A 22,745-nucleotide genomic window follows, 5' to 3' on the forward strand; every position below is an offset into this window, starting at 1 on the left:
CAAGCGAGTCGTCATAAAGTCAAACAATGCAAAGAAGTGCTCAAAATACAGTTTCAGACACAGAGTAGCATAAGCCAGACGAGGGAGGGACTCAATTACATTACACATAACTGACTGTGTTTACAATAATTTCGCATCATAAAATATTCTGCATGTGTGGCGGGAAGAAAAGTAAGATCAGAACCCTAACCCTCATCTGAAAGTCTGAAGTAAAGCCAGTAATATTGTGCTAGTCATGTGACTCATTGGTCTGGTCATGTGACTGTGTGACCATGTTCACCGTGATGGTTTTGAATTGCTTGAAATAGGATTGGAATCACTTAAAAAAAGGAAAATACCATAAGGGCAAAATGTTCTATCATATCGGATAGATAAAATTATGATGAGAACATTGTGTGCTTGGAACATGGATTTAATGGTGAGACTTTTGTTTTTGTAATCAGGCTCTCAAAAATTATTTTAAAAATTAAACTAAATCCAAATTACCATTATCGGGCAATATATCGATTATCGGCTTTCAAATATAAAGAATTATCGGTATCGGCGCATCCCTAATAATATATGAACGTTTTGTGCGCTGATCTGAAATCTGTGTCTGCGTTTCTTGAAAACATTGTAAAGTTGGGTTTGAATCTGGTTTTGAAGACGCACTTTCATATGTTGCCAGAAGGGTCAGAAAATTTTGGGGGCTTTAGGCAAAAAAGTTGCAAAAAAGCTCCTCCATAATTACAACTAAATCTATTCTGACTGTCGTGGCTAAAATGAAATGTGAAAATGGCAGCATCACATGTTGCATCATCATATTTTGCAGCGTTTTTGTTTTATTATGTGTTTTTTCTCTATTGAAGACGCACTTTAATTTATTGCTACACACACACACACACACTACCAGTTTTGGATCGGTAAGAATTTAATGTTTTTAAAAGAAGTCTCTTCTGTTCACTAACGCTGCATTTATTTGATTAAAAATACCAAAAAAAAAATTGTATTATAGTTAAATATTATGACAATTTAAAATAACCGTTTTCTATTTTAAAATGTAATCTATTCCTGTGATCGGAAATCATTCTAATATGCGGTTTTGATGCTCAAACACGTTCTTTTTATCAACTAATCCTAAAATAAAAATGTAAACAACTGTTTTGAACACTGCTAATAATCATAAATGTTTCTTGAGCATCAGATCCTCATATTAGAGTGATTTCTGAAGGATCATGTGACACTGAAGACTGGAGTAATGATGCTGAAAATAACAGGAATAAATTACACTTTACTGTATATTAATATTTTAAATTGTCATGATATTTAACAATATATATTTTTGTATTTTTAATCAAATAAACGCAGCCTTGTTGAGCAGAAGAGACTTCTTTTAAAAATATTAAAAATCTTAACGATCCAAAACTTTTGACTGGTAGTGTGTGTGTGTGTGTGTGTATATACGCACACACACACACACACACACACACACACACACATACACATACACACACATAAACACACACATACACACACACACACACACACATACACACACATACACACACACACATACACATACACACACATAAACATACACACACACACACACACATACACACACATAAACACACACATACACACACACACACACATACGCACACATAAACACACATAAACACACACATACACACACATACACACACACACACACATAAACACACACATACACACACACACACACACACACACACACACACACACACACATACACACACACACACACACACATACGCACACATAAACACACACACACATACACACACACACACACACACTACCAGTCAAAAGTTTTGAATAGGAAAGATTTTTAATCTGTTTTCTAAGATGATAGTGACTGTTTGTTATTGGCATCTCTGTGTCGAATGTTCCCAGAAGTCCTCGTTATCACTGATGTAATTAATCACCAGACGGAAAGCTGAGTTTTCTGTGGTGAGATCCAGCGTCTGTTTCCTCCAGCGCTTCGCTCCGACAGCCGGCTCCTGAAATACTGCAGCCTGCCGTCTCATTCCTCCCAGAAAACATCTGGCCCGGCACAGCGCTAACAAATCAAGCAAAGTAGGTTTCTGACATGCGAAAGCGGAGATGAGAGCGCTTCGGCGCGTACACCGCCTTCCCTCTGGTGTCAGCAACGCGTAAACATACATTTGTCCCGCGTCGACACACACTAACCGGTTTATCCGGGCAGAATCCTCCTCTTTCTGGACACGATCTGCTCGTTTGCGAACACCAGTGTCAGGTCTGGCAGCGTCTGCCTTCTGTCAGACGAGCGGGAGGATGGAGAGCGCTTGTAAGGTTTTAGTTGGACTGGACGCTGTCTAACACTCTTGAAGTGTTTCAGCGGTAGCCGCTCGCGAGCTGATGGATGCGCTGCTCTGCGGAGACGTGTTACACACACACACACACACACACACACACACACACACACACACACACACACACACACACAGTTTAAACGGTGTTGCTTCACCTCAGAGCTGAATGTGAGAAGTGAGCCTGTGAATAGTGTCTGAGTATTTCATCAGATTTTAGCGACTGAACCCTATAAAGCTGCTGTATTATATTTAATACACACATTTCTACGGTCTCTGATGAACCCGTCGCACTCGATCTCCTGCAGTCCGTCTGTGTCTGATCATCTACACTCTTTCTGAGATCGTCTTTCTGTGTCACTGACCTGATGTAATCAAGCAAACGCATTAATAACTTTCATATTGTTAGTGATCTTTTAACCCAACTGAAGCAACTTTACTTGATTATACAGTAATAGACATCATTTTTTAGAAAATCACACTTTTGAGGAAGGTTTATTTGTTTATCTCTCAATCATCATTGTATTGTATCACATTGTAATTAATAATTTTATCCCTTAATACTCATCTTTGATCACCAAAATGACATATTTAAGTGTTTTTTCCTTGAAATATCTTGAATGTAACCCGACACCCTCGCCTCATTTAGTATGTGTGGTTCTATGAATATGCAAATGAGCCCCGCCTCCACTCACTCACTCAGCTCAGAGATCCACTGGTTGACGATCACACGTTGATCTGATTGGTTACAAGGTCGTTTGTGACGTCAGAAACACCAGCGATTTCAAACCGTGTTTTTGAGACTGTCTTTGGTTCACTGCAGTTTTAAGGAGGAAATACTCAGCAATGCTGTCGACTTATGAACTTACACATGGTGTGTCTTAAAGCGTATTAAACACACCACATAGACACATAAACAACATTAAACGCTGGATTTTCTCCACAGGGGGACTTTAAAACTACAGATCTTTGATCATCCAGCATTTAAATATAATTTAATAATATTTATATAATATATTTATATATATAATTTTTATCGTTACTATTTTTGCATATTATTCCTCTGAACATAACTGAGATGTTTTTTCCTCCATATTCTCACTATATCAAACAATATGAGCCATAAAATCTTGATGTATTAAATATGATAAAAAAACAAAAATTATACATTTATTTATTAAGGTTAAGAAATAAGATGTTTTGGACTATATGTCAAGCTTTACAGGGTTAACTTGGATGATCATTTTGTCTTTTGCTCAATGATCATGTTGTTTTCACTCTTAAAGATGCAAGAGTCTGAGAATCAACGGCAGCGTCTGGAGAAGGAGTTCCAGCAGTTCCGGGATCAGCAGAGCGTTCGTCCCGAGGCCCGTCTGCAGTCCGAGATCAACCTGATGACCCTCGAGAAGGTCAGACACACACACCACTGATCAACACACACACACACCATTGATCAACACACACACACACACCACTGATCAACACACACACACACACCACTGATCAACACACACACACACACCACTGATCAACACACACACACACACCACTGATCAACACACACACACACACACACACACACCACTGATCAACACACACACACACACACACACACCACTGATCAACACACACACACACACACACACCACTGATCAACACACACACACACACCACTGATCAACACACACACACACACCACTGATCAACACACACACACACACACACCACTGATCAACACACACACACACACACCACTGATCAACACACACACCACTGATCAACACACACACACACCACTGATCAACACACACACACACACACCACTGATCAACACACACACCACTGATCAACACACACACACACACCACTGATCAACACACACACACACACACACCACTGATCAACACACACACACACACACACACCACTGATCAACACACACACACACACACACCACTGATCAACACACACACACACACACACCACTGATCAACACACACACACACACACACCACTGATCAACACACACACACACACACCACTGATCAACACACACACACACACACACAACACTGATCAACACACACACACACACAACACTGATCAACACACACACACACACACCACTGATCAACACACACACACCACTGATCAACACACACACACCACTGATCAACACACACACACACACCACTGATCAACACACACCACTGATCAACACACACACAGCACTGATCAACACACACACACACACACACACACACACACACCACTGATCAACACACACACACACACCACTGATCAACACACACACACACACACACACCACTGATCAACACACACACACACACACACACACCACTGATCAACACACACACACACACACACACACACCACTGATCAACACACACACACACCACTGATCAACACACACACACACACCACTGATCAACACACACACACACACACACACCACTGATCAACACACACACACCACTGATCAACACACACACACACACACACCACTGATCAACACACACACACCACTGATCAACACACACACACACACACACCCACCGCACTGATCAACACACCACATATATGTATATACAGCGTCTGTTTTGAGGATCTGCTCATATGTTTTTATTATCAAGGTGGAACTGGAGAGGAAACTGGAATCGGCAACTAAATCTAAACTCCACTATAAGCAGCAGTGGGGTCGAGCCCTGAAGGAGCTGGCCAGGTTTAAGCAGGTAACACACCTGTTAACACTGTGATGATGAGGTAACACACCTGTAAACACATGATGATGATAATGGTCAGGTTTAAACGGGTAACACACCTGTAAACACACTGATGATGAGGTACTTTACTCCAGTAGCTTCGACACGGCTGTAAATGATACATGAACACTATCTCAGGATGGGTTGGACAGGGATGGGTTGGACAGGTCGCGGGAATGGTGGTGTTTCATTATATTAGTAATATTATTATTAGCGTTTTTGTTGTTATTAATAATTGCTCAGACTTGCTCTAATGGGCCTGTACCCTTCTCTGGGCCGGCATCCTCTAACCTGGCCTTTTTAGGGGGCTTTCCTCTCAGAGCGAACGAGAGGAGGCTTAATTGCTTTTTACCTGACATCAGTGAAAGACAGATGCAATGATTAATGCATCCATGGCCCGGATATAATTATAAAATATGACTTGATTTTAGAGGTGACGTATAACATCGACAATGCAATTAGGCCTGTCGCGATAGTCGATAAATCAATTAATCGCACGATAAAAAAAATAAGCTCGATTATTTTTACGGACGCGATAATTTCCATTTGCATGCTTGTTTGTTTTCCTCGTGTCTCTCTCTCTCTCTCTCTCTACCAAAGAGACTGGATGACAACTCTCGGTTTCTTAGCATGAACTAGAGCTTAGATTCTCTGCCCGAGCCCGAACTTGACCCGACCCGGCCCGACACTATCCTCGGGCCGGGCCCTTGATCTAGAGACGTGCACTCCCAACGCAATAGAGTACGGCGCGGCACTAGATTTGATGGCCGGGCGCGGGCGGTTATGCACTCACTCTGTGTGTGCGGGCTGCGGGAGAATAAAACGATTCGCGGGACTCCCGCAAACTAGAAATATCTATGAATAAAACATATAAAAACGAATAGATTTTTATTCATTTGTTGCAGAAAAGCATCAAGAACAACTAAAACAAAACGATTTACAGGCCAGAGTTTCTATTCATAACATGTTTGCAGCGATGAGCGATGTAGCCAATCACAGACATATGTGTTGACTTCTTGAACGCAATGGCCAATCAGAAGCATTTAAGATAGACTCCCCTCACCGCTCAAAACTGACTTTTTGTTCAGTGCTGAATTCTGTATGCTGGCAAATCCTCGAATTATAACAAACAAAGTGTGGATATTATGAAAGATTTATTGTGCAGTCAGCTTCATTGATAATAACAGAGATGTGTGAGATCGCGATGAACTGTCTGCTTTTTAGGAATTATTAAGCGAGCGCACTTTGCGCACATTCATTCATGCCAAACCATGCACGCAGTAGCTGCTTGCTTTTATGTTAAATTAACACTGGTTTGTGTGTTAATGCTTTAATAACAAATCATTTAGGGTAGGGTCGGGTTTTGTTTACATCCATTTTATTTATTGTTTTTGGTATTTATTCAAGTGCATTTTTTGTTAGCAGAGACATTGCTTTTATTGTTTTTGGTTGTTTTGTTCATTTATTGTGGATATTTAAAATGTTTCCATTTTCAGTGTTAAATAGTCTTTAGAAATAAAAGTTTATTGATCTTTAAAAAGGTGTACCTGCATTATTATGCCATTATCATTATTTTAGATGTAAATGGTCTCGGAACGACAATATTATCGTTTATCGCAATAATTTCTTGGACAATTTATCGTCCAGCAAAATTTGTTATCGTGACAGGCCTAAATGCAATACACTTTAATTTATTTAGTGCTTATAAAATTGTATATTTGGTCCTATTTGGAGAGAGAGATGTTTATAATGTGACAATATGTCAGTCCTCGTGTGATAATGAAAATATGACTCGGCCTAGAGTACTTGAGCAGGTGTTGTCAGGGAACAGGCTGTGAAACTGTTGGCTAAGGTACAGACACTCATGAATAACTGATGCTAATTATCTGGGAAACGTTCAAGTTGTCATTGTTTGTGTCAAACAAGTTGTGAATTTTTTGTAACATTAAAACAGGAGATCATGACTTATCTTGAATCTTACCCAGATACAATAGTGCTATTTTCTGATTGGCTATTGTGTAACCCCTTTCTTTTTTCTGATTGGCTAATAAGTGGCGGCTCGAGTAAGAACGCCAGGGCAGACGCGCTTGATTCCTTCCGGTTCCATAGGGAAATTTTGGGCGCTGCGGCATATTAAATATATTATAAATAGTTTTTCAGCGTGAGAAATGCAATGTGTGGCGGGAGTGCGTGGCAAAAGACCGAAATGAGTGACTGTCACACTCAATGCGTGACACTTGAGAGCCTGAGTCACAATTGTATTTTTTTTGTATTCAAGTTATACTAAAAATACTTTAAACATATTATAAATGTGTAATAAAAAACACTGTATTCAAGTTATACTACAATTCTTAAAAATATGTTTTAAATATTATAAATATACAAATGTTTTACTATTCAAGTTATTCTAAAAATACAAATATTATAAATATATTAAGACTTTTAAATAATTTTTTTAGTACAACTTGAATGTAGTATTTTTTTATTATACATTTTATATTTTTTAAAGTATCTAAGTTATACTACAAGTACTTTAAAATAGTTTTTTTTTTTTACAAATATTATAAATGTATATAAAAACTATTTTAGATATTCAAGTTATACTAAAATACTTCAAAGATATTTGTAAAATATTATAAATATATTCAAACATTTTAACTTTTCAGGTTATACTAAAATACTTTAAAATATGTTTTAAGAATTATAAATATATACTTTTTTACTATATTCAAGTTATTCTAAAAATAATAAATGTATAAAATACTACATTAAAGTTGCACTAAAAATACTTTACAATAATTGTACAACTATTATAAACTTACACTCACCTTTAGGATTATTAGGATCACCATACTAATACTGTGTTTGACCCCCTTTCGCCTTCAGAACTGCCTTAATTCTACGTGGCATTGATTCAACAAGGTGCTGAAAGCATTCTTTAGAAATGTTGGCCCATATTGATAGGATAGCATCTTGCAGTTGATGGAGATTTGTGGGATGCACATCCAGGGCACGAAGCTCCCGTTCCACCACATCCCAAAGATGCTCTATTGGGTTGAGATCTGGTGACTGTGGGGGCCATTTTAGTACAGTGAACTCATTGTCATGTTCAAGAAACCAATTTGAAATGATTCGAGCTTTGTGACATGGTGCATAATCCTGCCGGAAGTAGCCATCAGAGGATGGGTACATGGTGGCCATAAAGGGATGGACATGGTCAGAAACAATGCTCAGGTCGGCCGTGGCATTTAAACGATGCCCAATTGGCACTAAGGGGCCTAAAGTGTGCCAAGAAAACATCCCACACACCATTACACCACCACCACCAGCCTGCACAGTGGTAACAAGGCATGATGGATCCATGTTCTCATTCTGTTTACGCCAAATTCTGACTCTAACATCTGAATGTCTCAACAGAAATCGAGACTCATCAGACCAGGCAACATTTTTCCAGTCTTCAACTGTCCAACTTTGGTGAGCTCTTGCAAATTGTAGCCTCTTTTTCCTATTTGTAGTGGAGATGAGTGGTACCCGGTGGGGTCTTCTGCTGTTGTAGCCCATCCGCCTCAAGGTTGTGCGTGTTGTGGCTTCACAAATGCTTTGCTGCATACCTCGGTTGTAACGAGTGGTTATTTCAGTCAAAGTTGCTCTTCTATCAGCTTGAATCAGTCGGCCCATTCTCCTCTGACCTCTTGCATCAACAAGGCATTTTCGCCCACAGGACTGCCACATACTGGATGTTTTTCCCTTTTCACACCATTCTTTGTAAACCCTAGAAATGGTTGTGCGTGAAAATCCCAGTAACTGAGCAGATTGTGAAATACTCAGACCGGCCCGTCTGGCACCAACAACCATGCCACGCTCAAAATTGCTTAAATCACCTTTCTTTCCCATTCTGACATTCAGTTTGGAGTTCAGGAGATTGTCTTGGCCAGGACCACACCCCTAAATGCATTGAAGCAACTGCCATGTGATTGGTTGATTAGATAATTGCATTAATGAGAAATTGAACAGGTGTTCCTAATAATCCTTTAGGTGAGTGTATATAAACACTTTTAAAGTATTTAAGTTATAAAATACTTATTTCTTTTTAAATATTATAAATATATTTTTTTTTACTACATTCAGGTAATACTTGAATACAGTAAAAAAGTATATATATATATATATATATATATATATATATATAATATTTTCACAATTATTTTTAAGTTATACTAAAATACTTAAAATATATAGATTTTTAAATATAAATGTATTTTTAAATCTTATAAAATAAAATAAATATTTAAATCAGCATAAACCCAGTACAACAAAGAGTGTAATAGTACATTAATTCTTCAGTATTTAAATATATGTTTTTCCCATTAATGAGAAAGTCATGAGAATTTGCTGTAAATGTTCTTCGTTGTCATGAAAATAATCTCACAATGTTAAAAAAAAAAATCTAAAAATAGGCTTGAGTTTGTGCTCTGGATCCAGTCAGACTGCAGTCTCGAACGCGTCCGGGAGAATAATGGACCGGTTCTGCACTAAACCAGACGTGAACGCGAGTTCTCATGGAAATAAAACATTGAGGAACTGTCACAAGCCGCAGTGAAACATCACCAGTGAAGCCAGTACGGGACCAGTGCAGTGTAAACAGAAGCGCTATCAGCCTGCTAATAACTGTTGCAGACACACACCAGCTGGAGCGTCTGAGCCTCGAGCGCCAGATACACACAACGAAAACATCTGATGATTCATGGCGCTCGGAGGCCTCCATAACTTCATATGATATTGAACTATAAATCAGGCCTGTATTATGTTCAACATTAAACATCTGAATATCAAGTTGGCTTGTTGGAAGATCGATGGGTGAATTTAAGTGCGTCGTTTTTCACTTCAATAATTCTCATGTAACTCAGTAGTAGAAACACTACACACACACACACACACTACCAGTCAGACGTTTCGCATCGGGGAGATTTTTAATGTTTTAGTCTCTTCTGCTCACCAAGGCTTTGTTTATTTGATTTAAAAATACAAAAAAAAATATAGTGAAATATTATTATAATGTAAATCATCTGTTCTCTATGTGAATATACAGTAAAGTGTAATTTATTCCTGTGATTTTCAGCATCATCACTCCAGTCTTCAGTGTCACATGATCCTTCAGAAATCACTCTAATATGAGGATCTGATGCTCAAGACACATTTATGATTATTTCCGATGTTCAAAACAGTTATTCACATTTTTATTTCAGAATTATTATTTGAAAAGAAAGTTCAAAAGAACAGCATTTATCTGAAATAGAACGATTTTGTAATATTAAACACTACCGTTCAAAAGTTTTGGGTCAGTAAGAATCTTTATTTTATTTTTTGGGGGAAAGAAATAAAATATAAATGAATACTTTTATTCATCAAGGATGCAGTAAAGAAATGTAAGATGTTACAAAAGATTCATTTACAAATAAATGCTATTTTTTTTGTACTTTCTGTTCATAAAATGATCCTGATAAAAATGTTTTACACAACTGTTTTCAACACTGATAATAATCATAAATGTTTCTTGAGCATCAGATCCTCATATTAGAGTGATTTCTGAAGGATCATGTGACACTGAAGACTGGAGTAATGATGCTGAAAATAACAGGAATAAATTACACTTTACTATATATTCACATAGAAAACAGCTGATTTACATTACAATAATATTTCACAATATTACTGTTTTTTTGTATTTTTAAATCAAATAAACGCAGCCTTGGTGAGCAGAAGAGACTTCTTTTAAAAACATTAAAAATCTCCCCGATCGAAACGTTTGCCTGGTAGTGTGTGTTCCAGATCTTTGAGCCGACGGAGCGCATGTTTCATTACTCACGAGTGTAAAGATCTTTCTCCAGTGAAACGGCCCAAATGCTCCCCGTCAGGACGAGTCTCTGCAGAAAACTGTTCTTGAGTCGCGGCGAGACGGGTCATTCACTGGTCACGCGTGTGTTTACACAAGCCATCCTCAGCCTGTATTACACACACACACACACACACTCCTCGACGAGAACTCTGGGAACGCTTCACGGGTAGCGAAGGAAACTCAAATCTTCAGGATAATTGTGTGTGTTCCTCCAGCAGATTGTTGGCTGTAAGTCAAGGCCACATCTAAGTGTGTTTGTTTTTCTTGCACTTCTCGAGTGTTTTACTATGTTGTAACGCATCAGGAAAACTGCTAATTGAATGAGATTACCTCAAACACATGAGATTGGCCCACTTCATTTTTTTTTTTTAAATAATTGTGCACAAAATAATCTGATCCCGTCTGAGAGTTTAAAACTAGTACAACGTCTAATAGCATTCATGTATTAATTACATCCGTGTCAAAACTACTAGACTAATGTACAGTAATGCACAGAAACCCACTGACCATCAATCAAATCAAGAGTTTCACAGACGCTTTATATCGATGCGCTGCTGGAAAACTGTTCGACCGACAGATTTCACGTTTCCCATTAAAACGGGAGATTGAAACCATTGATTGAAAAAAAAATACTCTATTTTAGGGATTAAGGCCCATTCACACCAAGAATGATAAATACAGTCATGTAAGTTCTGTCATGAAACTGTAGATGGCGCAGGCTGCTCCTCAACTCAGCCGAGTTTAGTTCTAGGAACTCATTTACTCCGACTTCAGGGTCGGTCTAAAGGGGTTTCGCACCGGAGATAACCGAGAACTGATGGTTCCCTCAGGAGCGTGCTCCTGGGTGCGTTCGCAGCGCCTGTAGGAACTCTGAGTGACGTGAGAGATGCGTGTTGTTGAGACTTTTATTTTTTGACGGCGCTGAGAACGCCTGAGCTCACAGCGCTCACGTTCTCCTGTTCATTAGTGTACGATCTGTCTAACAGTGCTGACTCATATGTTATTATATAGAACTGTTATACATAAAAGTAGACAGTGATGAACAGTTATTAGCGTATGGCGTGTGTTGATGTCCAGTGTTGCTGAGCAGAAACACATCATCATGTTTCTCTCGCTCCCTCAAAGCTGTTTTTGGGGCTTTCGCTGGGTGTAGGGGCTTTCGCACCGGAGGAACATTTTCATATTCCTGGAACTATTGGTGGAAGTTTCCGGAACTAATTTACTCCTTCAGAGTCGGTCTAACCCAGCGCTATAGGAACTACAGTGACGGTAGTGTTCTCTGATTGGCTGAACGCACGCGAAACACCAGCACACGCCATTATTAAAAAGCCATGTAAACACACAGATTATAGCCTATATATTTACTCCACAAACTAACTCTACGAACATGTAAAACAGTGATAGATGGAGCTCTTAATCTTTACGCTGAGGAGAAAACTCAACAGCTTTGAGGGAGCGAGAGAAACACGATGATGTGTTTCTGCTCAGCAACACTGGACATCAACACACGCCATACGCTAATAACTGTTCATCACTGTCTACCTTTATGTATAACAGTTCTATATAATAACGTGTTAGTCAGCACTGTTAGACAGATCGTACACTAATGAACAGGAGAACGTGAGCGCTGTGAGCTCAGGCGTTCTCAGCGCCGTCAAAATAAAAGTCTCAACAACACGCATCTCACGTCACTACAGGCAGGGCCGGCTCTAGCCCTTTGGTTGCCCTAGGCGAGATTGATTTTTGCGCCCCCCCCCCCCCCCCCCCCCCCCCCCCCCTTTAAAAATAATGAGTATTTATTTAACTAAACAAAAATGCTCTTACAGTCACTCCAAAACTTCAACAAGCAAATTATGACTTGAACTGTAATAAATTGTTTATACAAATGCTAAAAAAGAACGTTCAAGGATATTTTAATCATCCTACATAGTTGCATTGTTTAAATACATATTATCTGACCATGTAACTTGTAGTAGATAAATTACAATTACTACCACCACTACTATTATTACTAATCCATTAGGCTGCTACAAGGCTAGGGGGGTTCGGGGGCATGCTCCCCCGTAAGAAAATTTTGTGCATTTTAATGTTAAATTCATCAATCTGGTGCACTTTGAGAGTTCAAAATTAAAAGCTCCAACCCATATTCAGTGTTCAAATTAAACAAAGAAAAATTCAAACCTCTTTTAGTTAGTGTCTGTCTACATTACATAATAATAGTTATAATATTTATCCCATGATAATACTCATTGTAAACCAATGCACTGAAAAATAAAGGAAACTTTCAGTTTTGTACTAATACTAATACTAATTCTATACTAATATAAAGAGTATTTTTCTGTACTTCACATTAAAGATGTGATTGGGCCAGCCCAGTGTCAATCAAGAAAACAACCAATGGGCCGCTGATCTACGCGTTTCATGCGGTGTCAGAAAAAAAGCTTTTTTTTTACCAATGCATTACACCAGCACTAACCCAGCGCCGCCGATTAAGCAAAACAAAACGAATGGGCTATTTCTATTTTAGCCCCCGGCCGCTTTTTTGCTTTATCTATCTTTTTCGACGACAACTCACTACTCGTGCCTGTTCGCTCAGCGAACTCACTACTCGTGCCTGTTCGCTTCGCTCAATAATATCGCGCCCGCTCGCGATATTATTGGAGGGGGGTCCCCTGTCAAAATTCTATAATGAAATCTTATGATCGAGGGCGCCTACTCGGCGGTATACCCACTTTTTGCGCCACTGGCAGGCTTATGTAATTGCTCCACTCGTTGCAGTGTTAATGAAGTACAATAACAGCGGAAAGTTCCTTACGCGGCTCTGGTGCCCCCCCTAGGGTTTAAGGCGCTTGCGCCCTTAGCATTTGCCTATACTGCCTATGCCACGGGCCGGCCCTGACTACAGGCGCTGCGAACGCAACCAGGAGCACGCTCCTGAGGGAACCATCAGTTCTCGGGGAACCACACTGGCTCGTTCCTAGAACTGCGCGGTGCAAAAGCTTATAGGCCACAGCTGATTGGTTCCTGCTGTATCGGTAGCCAATGAGCTCAACCTGAACTGGTCAGCGTTTGCTATAGCAGTGTCAGCAAGCGTTCAGGAACCCTCCTCTTCCCCAGCTCACCGCTGTAGATCTGCTGCGGCTCATTCATGTGCGCTAGACCGGACAGCACATGTCTCGTTCACAGCAGCCTGTCGTCTATGTATTGGAAGTAGCAAGTCCCGTACTGGAGTTTAAATGCTCCAGCTCTTTAACGCAGGATGGATTCTGATTGGCTGTCAATGATTTTATCGCTCGTCAGCTGGAAAAAGTTGCTCTGAAAGTGTTTCTGTGTCGTTATCGTGCCGTTGTTGACTGTGTGTGTGTGTGTGTGTTCAGCGTGAGCAGGAGAACGCCATGACACGCCTGAAGAAGCAGCAGCAGGAGCTGGAGCACATGAGGCTTCGGTACCTGGCGTCCGAAGAGAAGGAGGCCGTCACGAGCGACAAGCACGAGCTTCAGGACATACGCAACCAGCTCAACAGGTAACAAGCGCAATCACAGGAATACATTACACTTTACTATATATTCACATAGAAAACAGCTGTTTTAAATTGTAATAAGATTTCACTATTTTACTGTTTTTTTTGTATTTTTAATCAAATAAACGCAGCCTTGGTGAGAGACTTTAGAAACATTAAAAATCTCACCGATTCAAAACTTTTGACTGTTAGTGTGTGTGTAGTGTTTCTACTACTAAGGCCCACACTACTGCGTTTCAGTTTAGAAACGGAGAATTAAAACGAATACGATCTCCGTCCACACCAGCGTTTTAGCTGCGTATTAGACTTGATCTCCGTCCACATTAAAACGACTGAAAACGCGGATCACGTGACCATTCACCAACACTGGGCATGCGCGCGCCGGTGTAAACCGGCACAGATGGACTATAGAGAGCCTAAGCCCCTCCCCTTCTGGTCCACCACCATGGGACCTTAATTCGGAAAAATATTGTATGGTAGTCAATGGCGAGAGATGACAAATATTTTGATCTCGTTTGAATTGTGCCCTGAATTACACATATGCTGTTTGTCAACATTTTAAAGTCAAGAAAGTCGCAGTTTGATGTAAAACTGTAAAACTGAAGCTAACTTTACTGAAGCTAACTTTACTGAAGCTAACTTTACTGACGCTAACTTTACTGAAGCTAACTTTACTGAAGCTAACTTTACTGAATCTAACTTTCCTGAAGCTAACTTTACTGAAGCTAACTTTACTGAAGCTGACTTTACTGAAGCTAACGTTACTGAAGCTAACTTTACTGAAGCTGACTTTACTGAAGCTGACTTTACTGAAGCTAACTTTACTGAAGCTAACTTTACTGAAGCTAACTTTACTGAAGCTGACTTTACTGAAGCTGACTTTACTGAAGCTAACTTTACTGAAGCTAACTTTACTGAAGTTAACTTTACTGAAGCTGACTTTACTGAAGCTAACTTTACTGAAGCTGACTTTACTGAAGCTGACTTTACTGAAGCTGACTTTACTGACGCTAACTTTACTGAAGCTGACTTTACTGAAGCTGACTTTACTGAAGCTGACTTTACTGAAGCTAACTTTACTGAAGCTGACTTTACTGAAGCTGACTTTACTGACGCTAACTTTACTGACGCTAACTTTACTGAAGCTGACTTTACTGAAGCTGACTTTACTGAAGCTGACTTTACTGACGCTAACTTTACTGACGCTGACTTTACTGAAGCTAACTTTACTGAAGCTGACTTTACTGACGCTAACTTTACTGACGCTAACTTTACTGAAGCTGACTTTACTGAAGCTGACTTTACTGAAGCTGACTTTACTGAAGCTGACTTTACTGAAGCTGACTTTACTGAAGCTGACTTTACTGAAGCTAACTTTACTGAAGCTAACTTTACTGAAGCTAACTTTACTGACGCTGACTTTACTGACGCTAACTTTACTGAAGCTAACTTTACTGAAGCTAACTTTACTGAAGCTAACTTTACTGAAGTTAACTTTACTGAAGCTGACTTTACTGAAGCTAACTTTACTGAAGCTGACTTTACTGAAGCTGACTTTACTGACGCTAACTTTACTGAAGCTAACTTTACTGACGCTAACTTTACTGAAGCTGACTTTACTGAAGCTGACTTTACTGAAGCTGACTTTACTGACGCTAACTTTACTGACGCTGACTTTACTGAAGCTGACTTTACTGACGCTGACTTTACTGACGCTAACTTTACTGAAGCTGACTTTACTGACGCTAACTTTACTGAAGCTGACTTTACTGAAGCTGACTTTACTGAAGCTGACTTTACTGAAGCTAACTTTACTGAAGCTAACTTTACTGAAGCTAACTTTACTGAAGCTAAATTTACTGAAGCTAACTTTACTGACGCTAACTTTACTGACGCTGACTTTACTGAAGCTGACTTTACTGAAGCTGACTTTACTGAAGCTGACTTTACTGAAGCTAACTTTACTGACGCTAACTTTACTGACGCTGACTTTACTGACGCTGACTTTACTGACGCTGACTTTACTGACGCTGACTTTACTGAAGCTAACTTTACTGAAGCTAACTTTACTGAAGCTGACTTTACTGAAGCTAACTTTACTGAAGCTGACTTTACTGAAGCTAACTTTACTGACGCTAACTTTACTGACGCTGACTTTACTGAAGCTAACTTTACTGATGCTAACTTTACTGAAGCTGACTTTACTGAAGCTGACTTTACTGACGCTGACTTTACTGACGCTAACTTTACTGACGCTAACTTTACTGACGCTGACTTTACTGAAGCTAACTTTACTGAAGCTAACTTTACTGAAGCTAACGTTACTGACGTTAACTTTACTGACGCTGACTTTACTGAAGCTAACTTTACTGAAGCTAACTTTACTGACGCTTGACTTTACTGACGCTAACTTTACTGAAGCTAGCTAACTTTACTGAAGCTGACTTTACTGACGCTAACTTTACTGAAGCTGACTTTACTGACGCTAACTTTACTGAAGCTGACTTTACTGACGCTAACTTTACTGAAGCTAGCTTTACTGAAGCTAACTTTACTGAAGCTGACTTTACTGAAGCTAACTTTACTGAAGCTAACGTTACTGACGTTAACTTTACTGACGCTGACTTTACTGAAGCTAACTTTACTGAAGCTAACTTTACTGAAGCTAACTTTACTGACGCTGACTTTACTGACGCTAACTTTACTGAAGCTAGCTAACTTTACTGAAGCTAACTTTACTGAAGCTAACTTTACTGAAGCTAACGTTACTGACGTTAACTTTACTGACGCTGACTTTACTGAAGCTAACTTTACTGAAGCTAGCTTTACTGAAGCTAGCTTTACTGAAGCTGACTTTACTGAAGCTGACTTTACTGAAGCTAACTTTACTGAAGCTAACGTTACTGACGTTAACTTTACTGACGCTGACTTTACTGAAGCTAACTTTACTGAAGCTAACTTTACTGAAGCTAACTTTACTGACGCTGACTTTACTGACGCTGACTTTACTGAAGCTAACTTTACTGAAGCTAACTTTACTGAAGCTAACTTTACTGACGCTGACTTTACTGAAGCTAACGTCTGTCATTGTTTCTATAGTCTTTGCGTTATAATCGTAGCGTTACGCCGTCATCGAGTGTTTTGTACCAGACTGCACACACACGAGCAGCGGATCTCGCTCGGTGTTTCGCTTCCCGGGAGATGTAGTTCATTGAGCGATTTTCACATAAAACTAAATGTTACTCTTCTGTTTTATGACAAACTACGACTTTCTTGACTTTCAGAATTATCATTTAAATTGACAAACATCATATGTGTAATTCAGGGCACAGTTCAGACGGAGTAAATAGCTAAGTTGTCTCTCGCCATTGACTACCATACATATTTTTTCCCAAATAAGGTCCGGAAGCGGAGGGGAGGGGCTTAGGCTCTCTATTCCTCAGATTTGACGAAGAAGAAAGTGGCTAAGTTACCTCTGCACACAGCGCCGCCTCATGTACGGTCGATACCGCCGCTGCACGGGTCACAGATCGCTCGAATAAGAGCTTGCCTCCGGCGCATGTCGGCGGTTACAGCGTTGTCAAATGCAGAATTTACTTTCACAACATCTGCTAGCAAAGACATCAAAGTCAGTAGCGCTTGTAATGCGTTATCCATGTTGCAGTCACTAGCGTAACTGGTAGTCCAGGCTGTTGTTGTATGTGTTCTTCCGGGGACGGGTCATGTGATGGGTGGCTGACGAATCAGGGAAGGATACGCCATGACTGATGACATCCAATCAGAGAGCCTCCGCATCATCGTTTCTAAAGTCCTCTGTCTTCACTAAAACGCCCTCCGGAGATTCAAAACGCGAAACGGGGTCGCAGCGTCTCTAAACTTCTCTGTTTTAGGTCTTGGTTTCTGCCGGTTTAGTCTCTCCGCTTCTAAACTAAAGTGCAGTAGTGTGGATGGGGCCTGAGTTACATCAGAATTATTGAAGTGAAAAACGACGCATCGATCTTCCAACAAGCCAACTTGATATTCAGATGTTTAATGTTGAACAAAAGCATAAATTGTGATAATTCATATATGTATTAACCCTTTCATGCTTCGAGGTCACTAGTGGACATGTATTCACGAAGCCTTTTCTTGCGTTTGCATGAGTTTTGATCACAGTTGAGCCTCGAGAGATCTCTGAATCTCGTCCTCATATCAAAGATACGCCAAGGTCAACTTGTATGAAGTTCAATTGCCTTTAAAATATTTACAAAAAATATAAATTTTGCATGATTTTATATCATTTTATTGATTGGTTTGTTAAATACACACAATATTGCTGTGTTATAACTGTATTATTTTAATACAGTATCTCTTCATGCTGTCCATTAAAGTGGACATCTGAAAATCTCTTTGAAAAATATGTGTAAAAACAAATTACATTTCAAATCTTGTTTTTCATGCCCTGAGAGCAATAAACACACAGGAAAAAACATCCTGTCTGAGGTTATCATAATTCATGCATGAAAGGGTTAAAGTCATCATGACACTGAAGTCTTCTCTCCTCTGTTGTGTCGTATATCGAGTGAAACACTTCAGGAACAGGAACACATGTGGGCGGGGCTTGACTGTGTCTGTGAGGAATTGATTGGATGGTTGTGGTTTGCTATTGGCTGATCTCATGTGAGTGACAGGTTGCCCCGCCCACATCATCAGAGAAAAGATTTAATAGCAGTTTCACATGGAAATACTTCACAATACATTAATTCTGTGTCGAATGACTTTAAAGGGATAGTTCACCCAAAAATGAAAATTAGCCCATGATTTACTCACCCTCAAGCCATCCTAGAGAAATAATAAACATAATACACGTCATTCTTCTTTCAGACAAATACAATCGGTTATGTATTTTTTTTTTAAATGTATTTTAGCACTTTTATTATGGATAGATGCACTTTTATGATGGATAGATGCACTTTTATTATGGACAGATGCACTTTTATGATGGATAGATGCACTTTTATGATGGATAGATGCACTTTTATGATGGATAGATGCACTTTTATGATGGATAGATGCACTTTTATGATGGATAGATGGACTTTTATGATGGATAGATGCACTTTTATGATTAATAGATGCACTTTTATGATGGATAGATGCACTTTTATGATGGACAGATGCACTTTTATGATGGATAGATGGACTTTTATGATGGACAGATGCACTTTTATGATGGACAGATGCACTTTTATGATGGATAGATGCACTTTTATGATTAATAGATGCACTTTTATGATGGATAGATGCACTTTTATGATGGACAGATGCACTTTTATGATGGATAGATGCACTTTTATGATGGATAGATGCACTTTTATGATGGACAGATGCACTTTTATGATGGACAGATGCACTTTTATGATGGATAGATGCACTTTTATGATGGACAGATGCACTTTAATCATGGATAGATGCACTTTTATGATGGACAGATGCACTTTTATGATGGACAGATGCACTTTTATGATGGATAGATGCACTTTTACGATGGACAGATGCACTTTTATGATGGATAGATGCACTTTTATTATGGACAGATGCACTTTTATGATGGATAGATGGACTTTTATGATGGATAGATGCACTTTTATGATGGATAGATGGACTTTTATGATGGATAGATGCACTTTTATGATTAATAGATGCACTTTTATGATGGATAGATGCACTTTTATGATGGATAGATGGACTTTTATGATGGACAGATGCACTTTTATGATGGACAGATGCACTTTTATGATGGACAGATGCACTTTTATGATTAATAGATGCACTTTTATGATGGATAGATGCACTTTTATGATGGACAGATGCACTTTTATGATGGATAGATGCACTTTTATGATGGATAGATGCACTTTTATGATGGACTGATGCACTTTTATGATGGACAGATGCACTTTTATGATGGACAGATGCACTTTTATGGTGGATAGATGCACTTTTATGATGGACAGATGCACTTTTATGATGGACAGATGCACTTTTATGATGGATAGATGCACTTTTATGATGGACAGATGCACTTTTATGATGGACAGATGCACTTTTATGATGGATAGATGCACTTTTATGATGGACAGATGCACTTTTATGATGGACAGATGCACTTTTATGATGGATAGATGCACTTTTATGATGGATAGATGCACTTTTATGATGGACAGATGCACTTTTATGATGGATAGATGCACTTTTATGATGGATAGATGCACTTTTATGATGGATAGATGCACTTTTATGATGGACAGATGCACTTTTATGATGGATAGATGCACTTTAATCATGGATAGATGCACTTTTATGATGGATAGATGCACTTTTATGATGGACAGATGCACTTTTATGATGGATAGATGCACTTTTATGATGGACAGATGCACTTTTATGATGGACAGATGCACAGATGCACTTTTATGATGGACAGATGCACTGATGCACTTTTATGATGGACAGATGCACTTTTATGATGGACAGATGCACTTTAATCATGGATAGATGCACTTTTATGATGGACAGATGCACTTTTATGATGGACAGATGCACTTTTATGATGGACAGATGCACTTTTATGATGGATAGATGCACTTTTATGATGGACAGATGCACTTTAATCATGGATAGATGCACTTTTATGATGGACAGATGCACTTTTATGATGGACAGATGCACTTTTATGATGGATAGATGCACTTTTATGATGGACAGATGCACTTTTATGATGGATAGATGCACTTTTATGATGGATAGATGCACTTTTATGATGGATAGATGCACTTTTATGATGGACAGATGCACTTTTATGATGGATAGATGCACTTTTATGATGGATAGATGCACTTTAATCATGGATAGATGCACTTTTATGATGGATAGATGCACTTTTATGATGGACAGATGCACTTTTATGATGGACAGATGCACTTTTATGATGGATAGATGCACTTTTATGATGGACAGATGCACTTTTATGATGGATAGATGCACTTTTATGATGGATAGATGCACTTTTATGATGGATAGATGCACCTTTATGATGGATAGATGCACTTTTATGATGGATAGATGCACTTTAATCATGGATAGATGCACTTTTATGATGGATAGATGCACTTTTATGATGGACAGATGCACTTTTATGATGGACAGATGCACTTTTATGATGGATAGATGCACTTTTATGATGGATAGATGCACTTTTATGATGGACAGATGCACTTTTATGATGGACAGATGCACTTTTATGATGGACAGATGCACTTTTAGGATGGACAGATGCACTTTTATGATGGACAGATGCACTTTAATCATGGATAGATGCACTTTTATGATGGATAGATGCACTTTTATGATGGACAGATGCACTTTTATGATGGACAGATGCACTTTTATGATGGACAGATGCACTTTTATGATGGACAGATGCACTTTAATCATGGATAGATGCACTTTTATGATGGATAGATGCACTTTTATGATGGACAGATGCACTTTTATGATGGACAGATGCACTTTTATGATGGACAGATGCACTTTTATGATGGACAGATGCACTTTTATGATGGATAGATGCACTTTTATGATGGACAGATGCACTTTTATGATGGACAGATGCACTTTTATGATGGACAGATGCACTTTTATGATGGACAGATGCACTTTTATGATGGACAGATGCACTTTTATGATGGATAGATGCACTTTTATGATGGACAAATGCACTTTTATGATGGACAGATGCACTTTTATGATGGATAGATGCACTTTTATGATGGATAGATGCACTTTTATGATGGACAGATGCACTTTTATGATGGATAGATGCACTTTTATGATGGATAGATGCACTTTTATGGACTTCAAAACAGAAACAGCCATTCACTGCCATTATAAAGCTTGGAAGAGCCAAGACATTTTTTTATAACTCTGATTGTGTTTGTCTGATAGAAGAGTGTCATATCCACCTAGGATGGCTTCAGGGTGAGTAAATCATGGTCTAATTTTCCATTTTTGGGTGAACTATCCCTTTAATAGCGGAGAGAGATCGATATATCAGCCTTGCTTTTGCTGTCAATGAATAATAATGGTTTTGTCTTCATCAGTTTCTGTGCCTGTCTCAGTATCTGCCATTAAACTGTGTTATTGACATGAGTGTG

At 39.0% G+C, this 22,745-nt stretch overlaps 1 protein-coding gene across 1 annotated transcript in view; it reads left to right on the top strand.

The window, feature by feature from the left end:
- The window catches only part of cep120 (centrosomal protein 120), a 41,576-nt gene that overhangs the window by 18,312 nt on the left and 519 nt on the right, over positions 1–22,745 (top strand). Inside the window, exons 17-19 of the mRNA XM_056241908.1 lie at positions 3,638–3,760; positions 5,006–5,104; positions 14,408–14,553. Coding sequence (XP_056097883.1) covers positions 3,638–3,760; positions 5,006–5,104; positions 14,408–14,553 — 368 coding nt within the window. The remainder of the gene's footprint in view (positions 1–3,637; positions 3,761–5,005; positions 5,105–14,407; positions 14,554–22,745) is intronic.

Source organism: Rhinichthys klamathensis, unplaced genomic scaffold, assembly GCF_029890125.1.
Source record: "Rhinichthys klamathensis goyatoka isolate OS25496 unplaced genomic scaffold, OSU_Roscu_1.1 h1tg000685l_1, whole genome shotgun sequence".
NCBI lineage: Eukaryota > Metazoa > Chordata > Actinopteri > Cypriniformes > Leuciscidae > Rhinichthys > Rhinichthys klamathensis.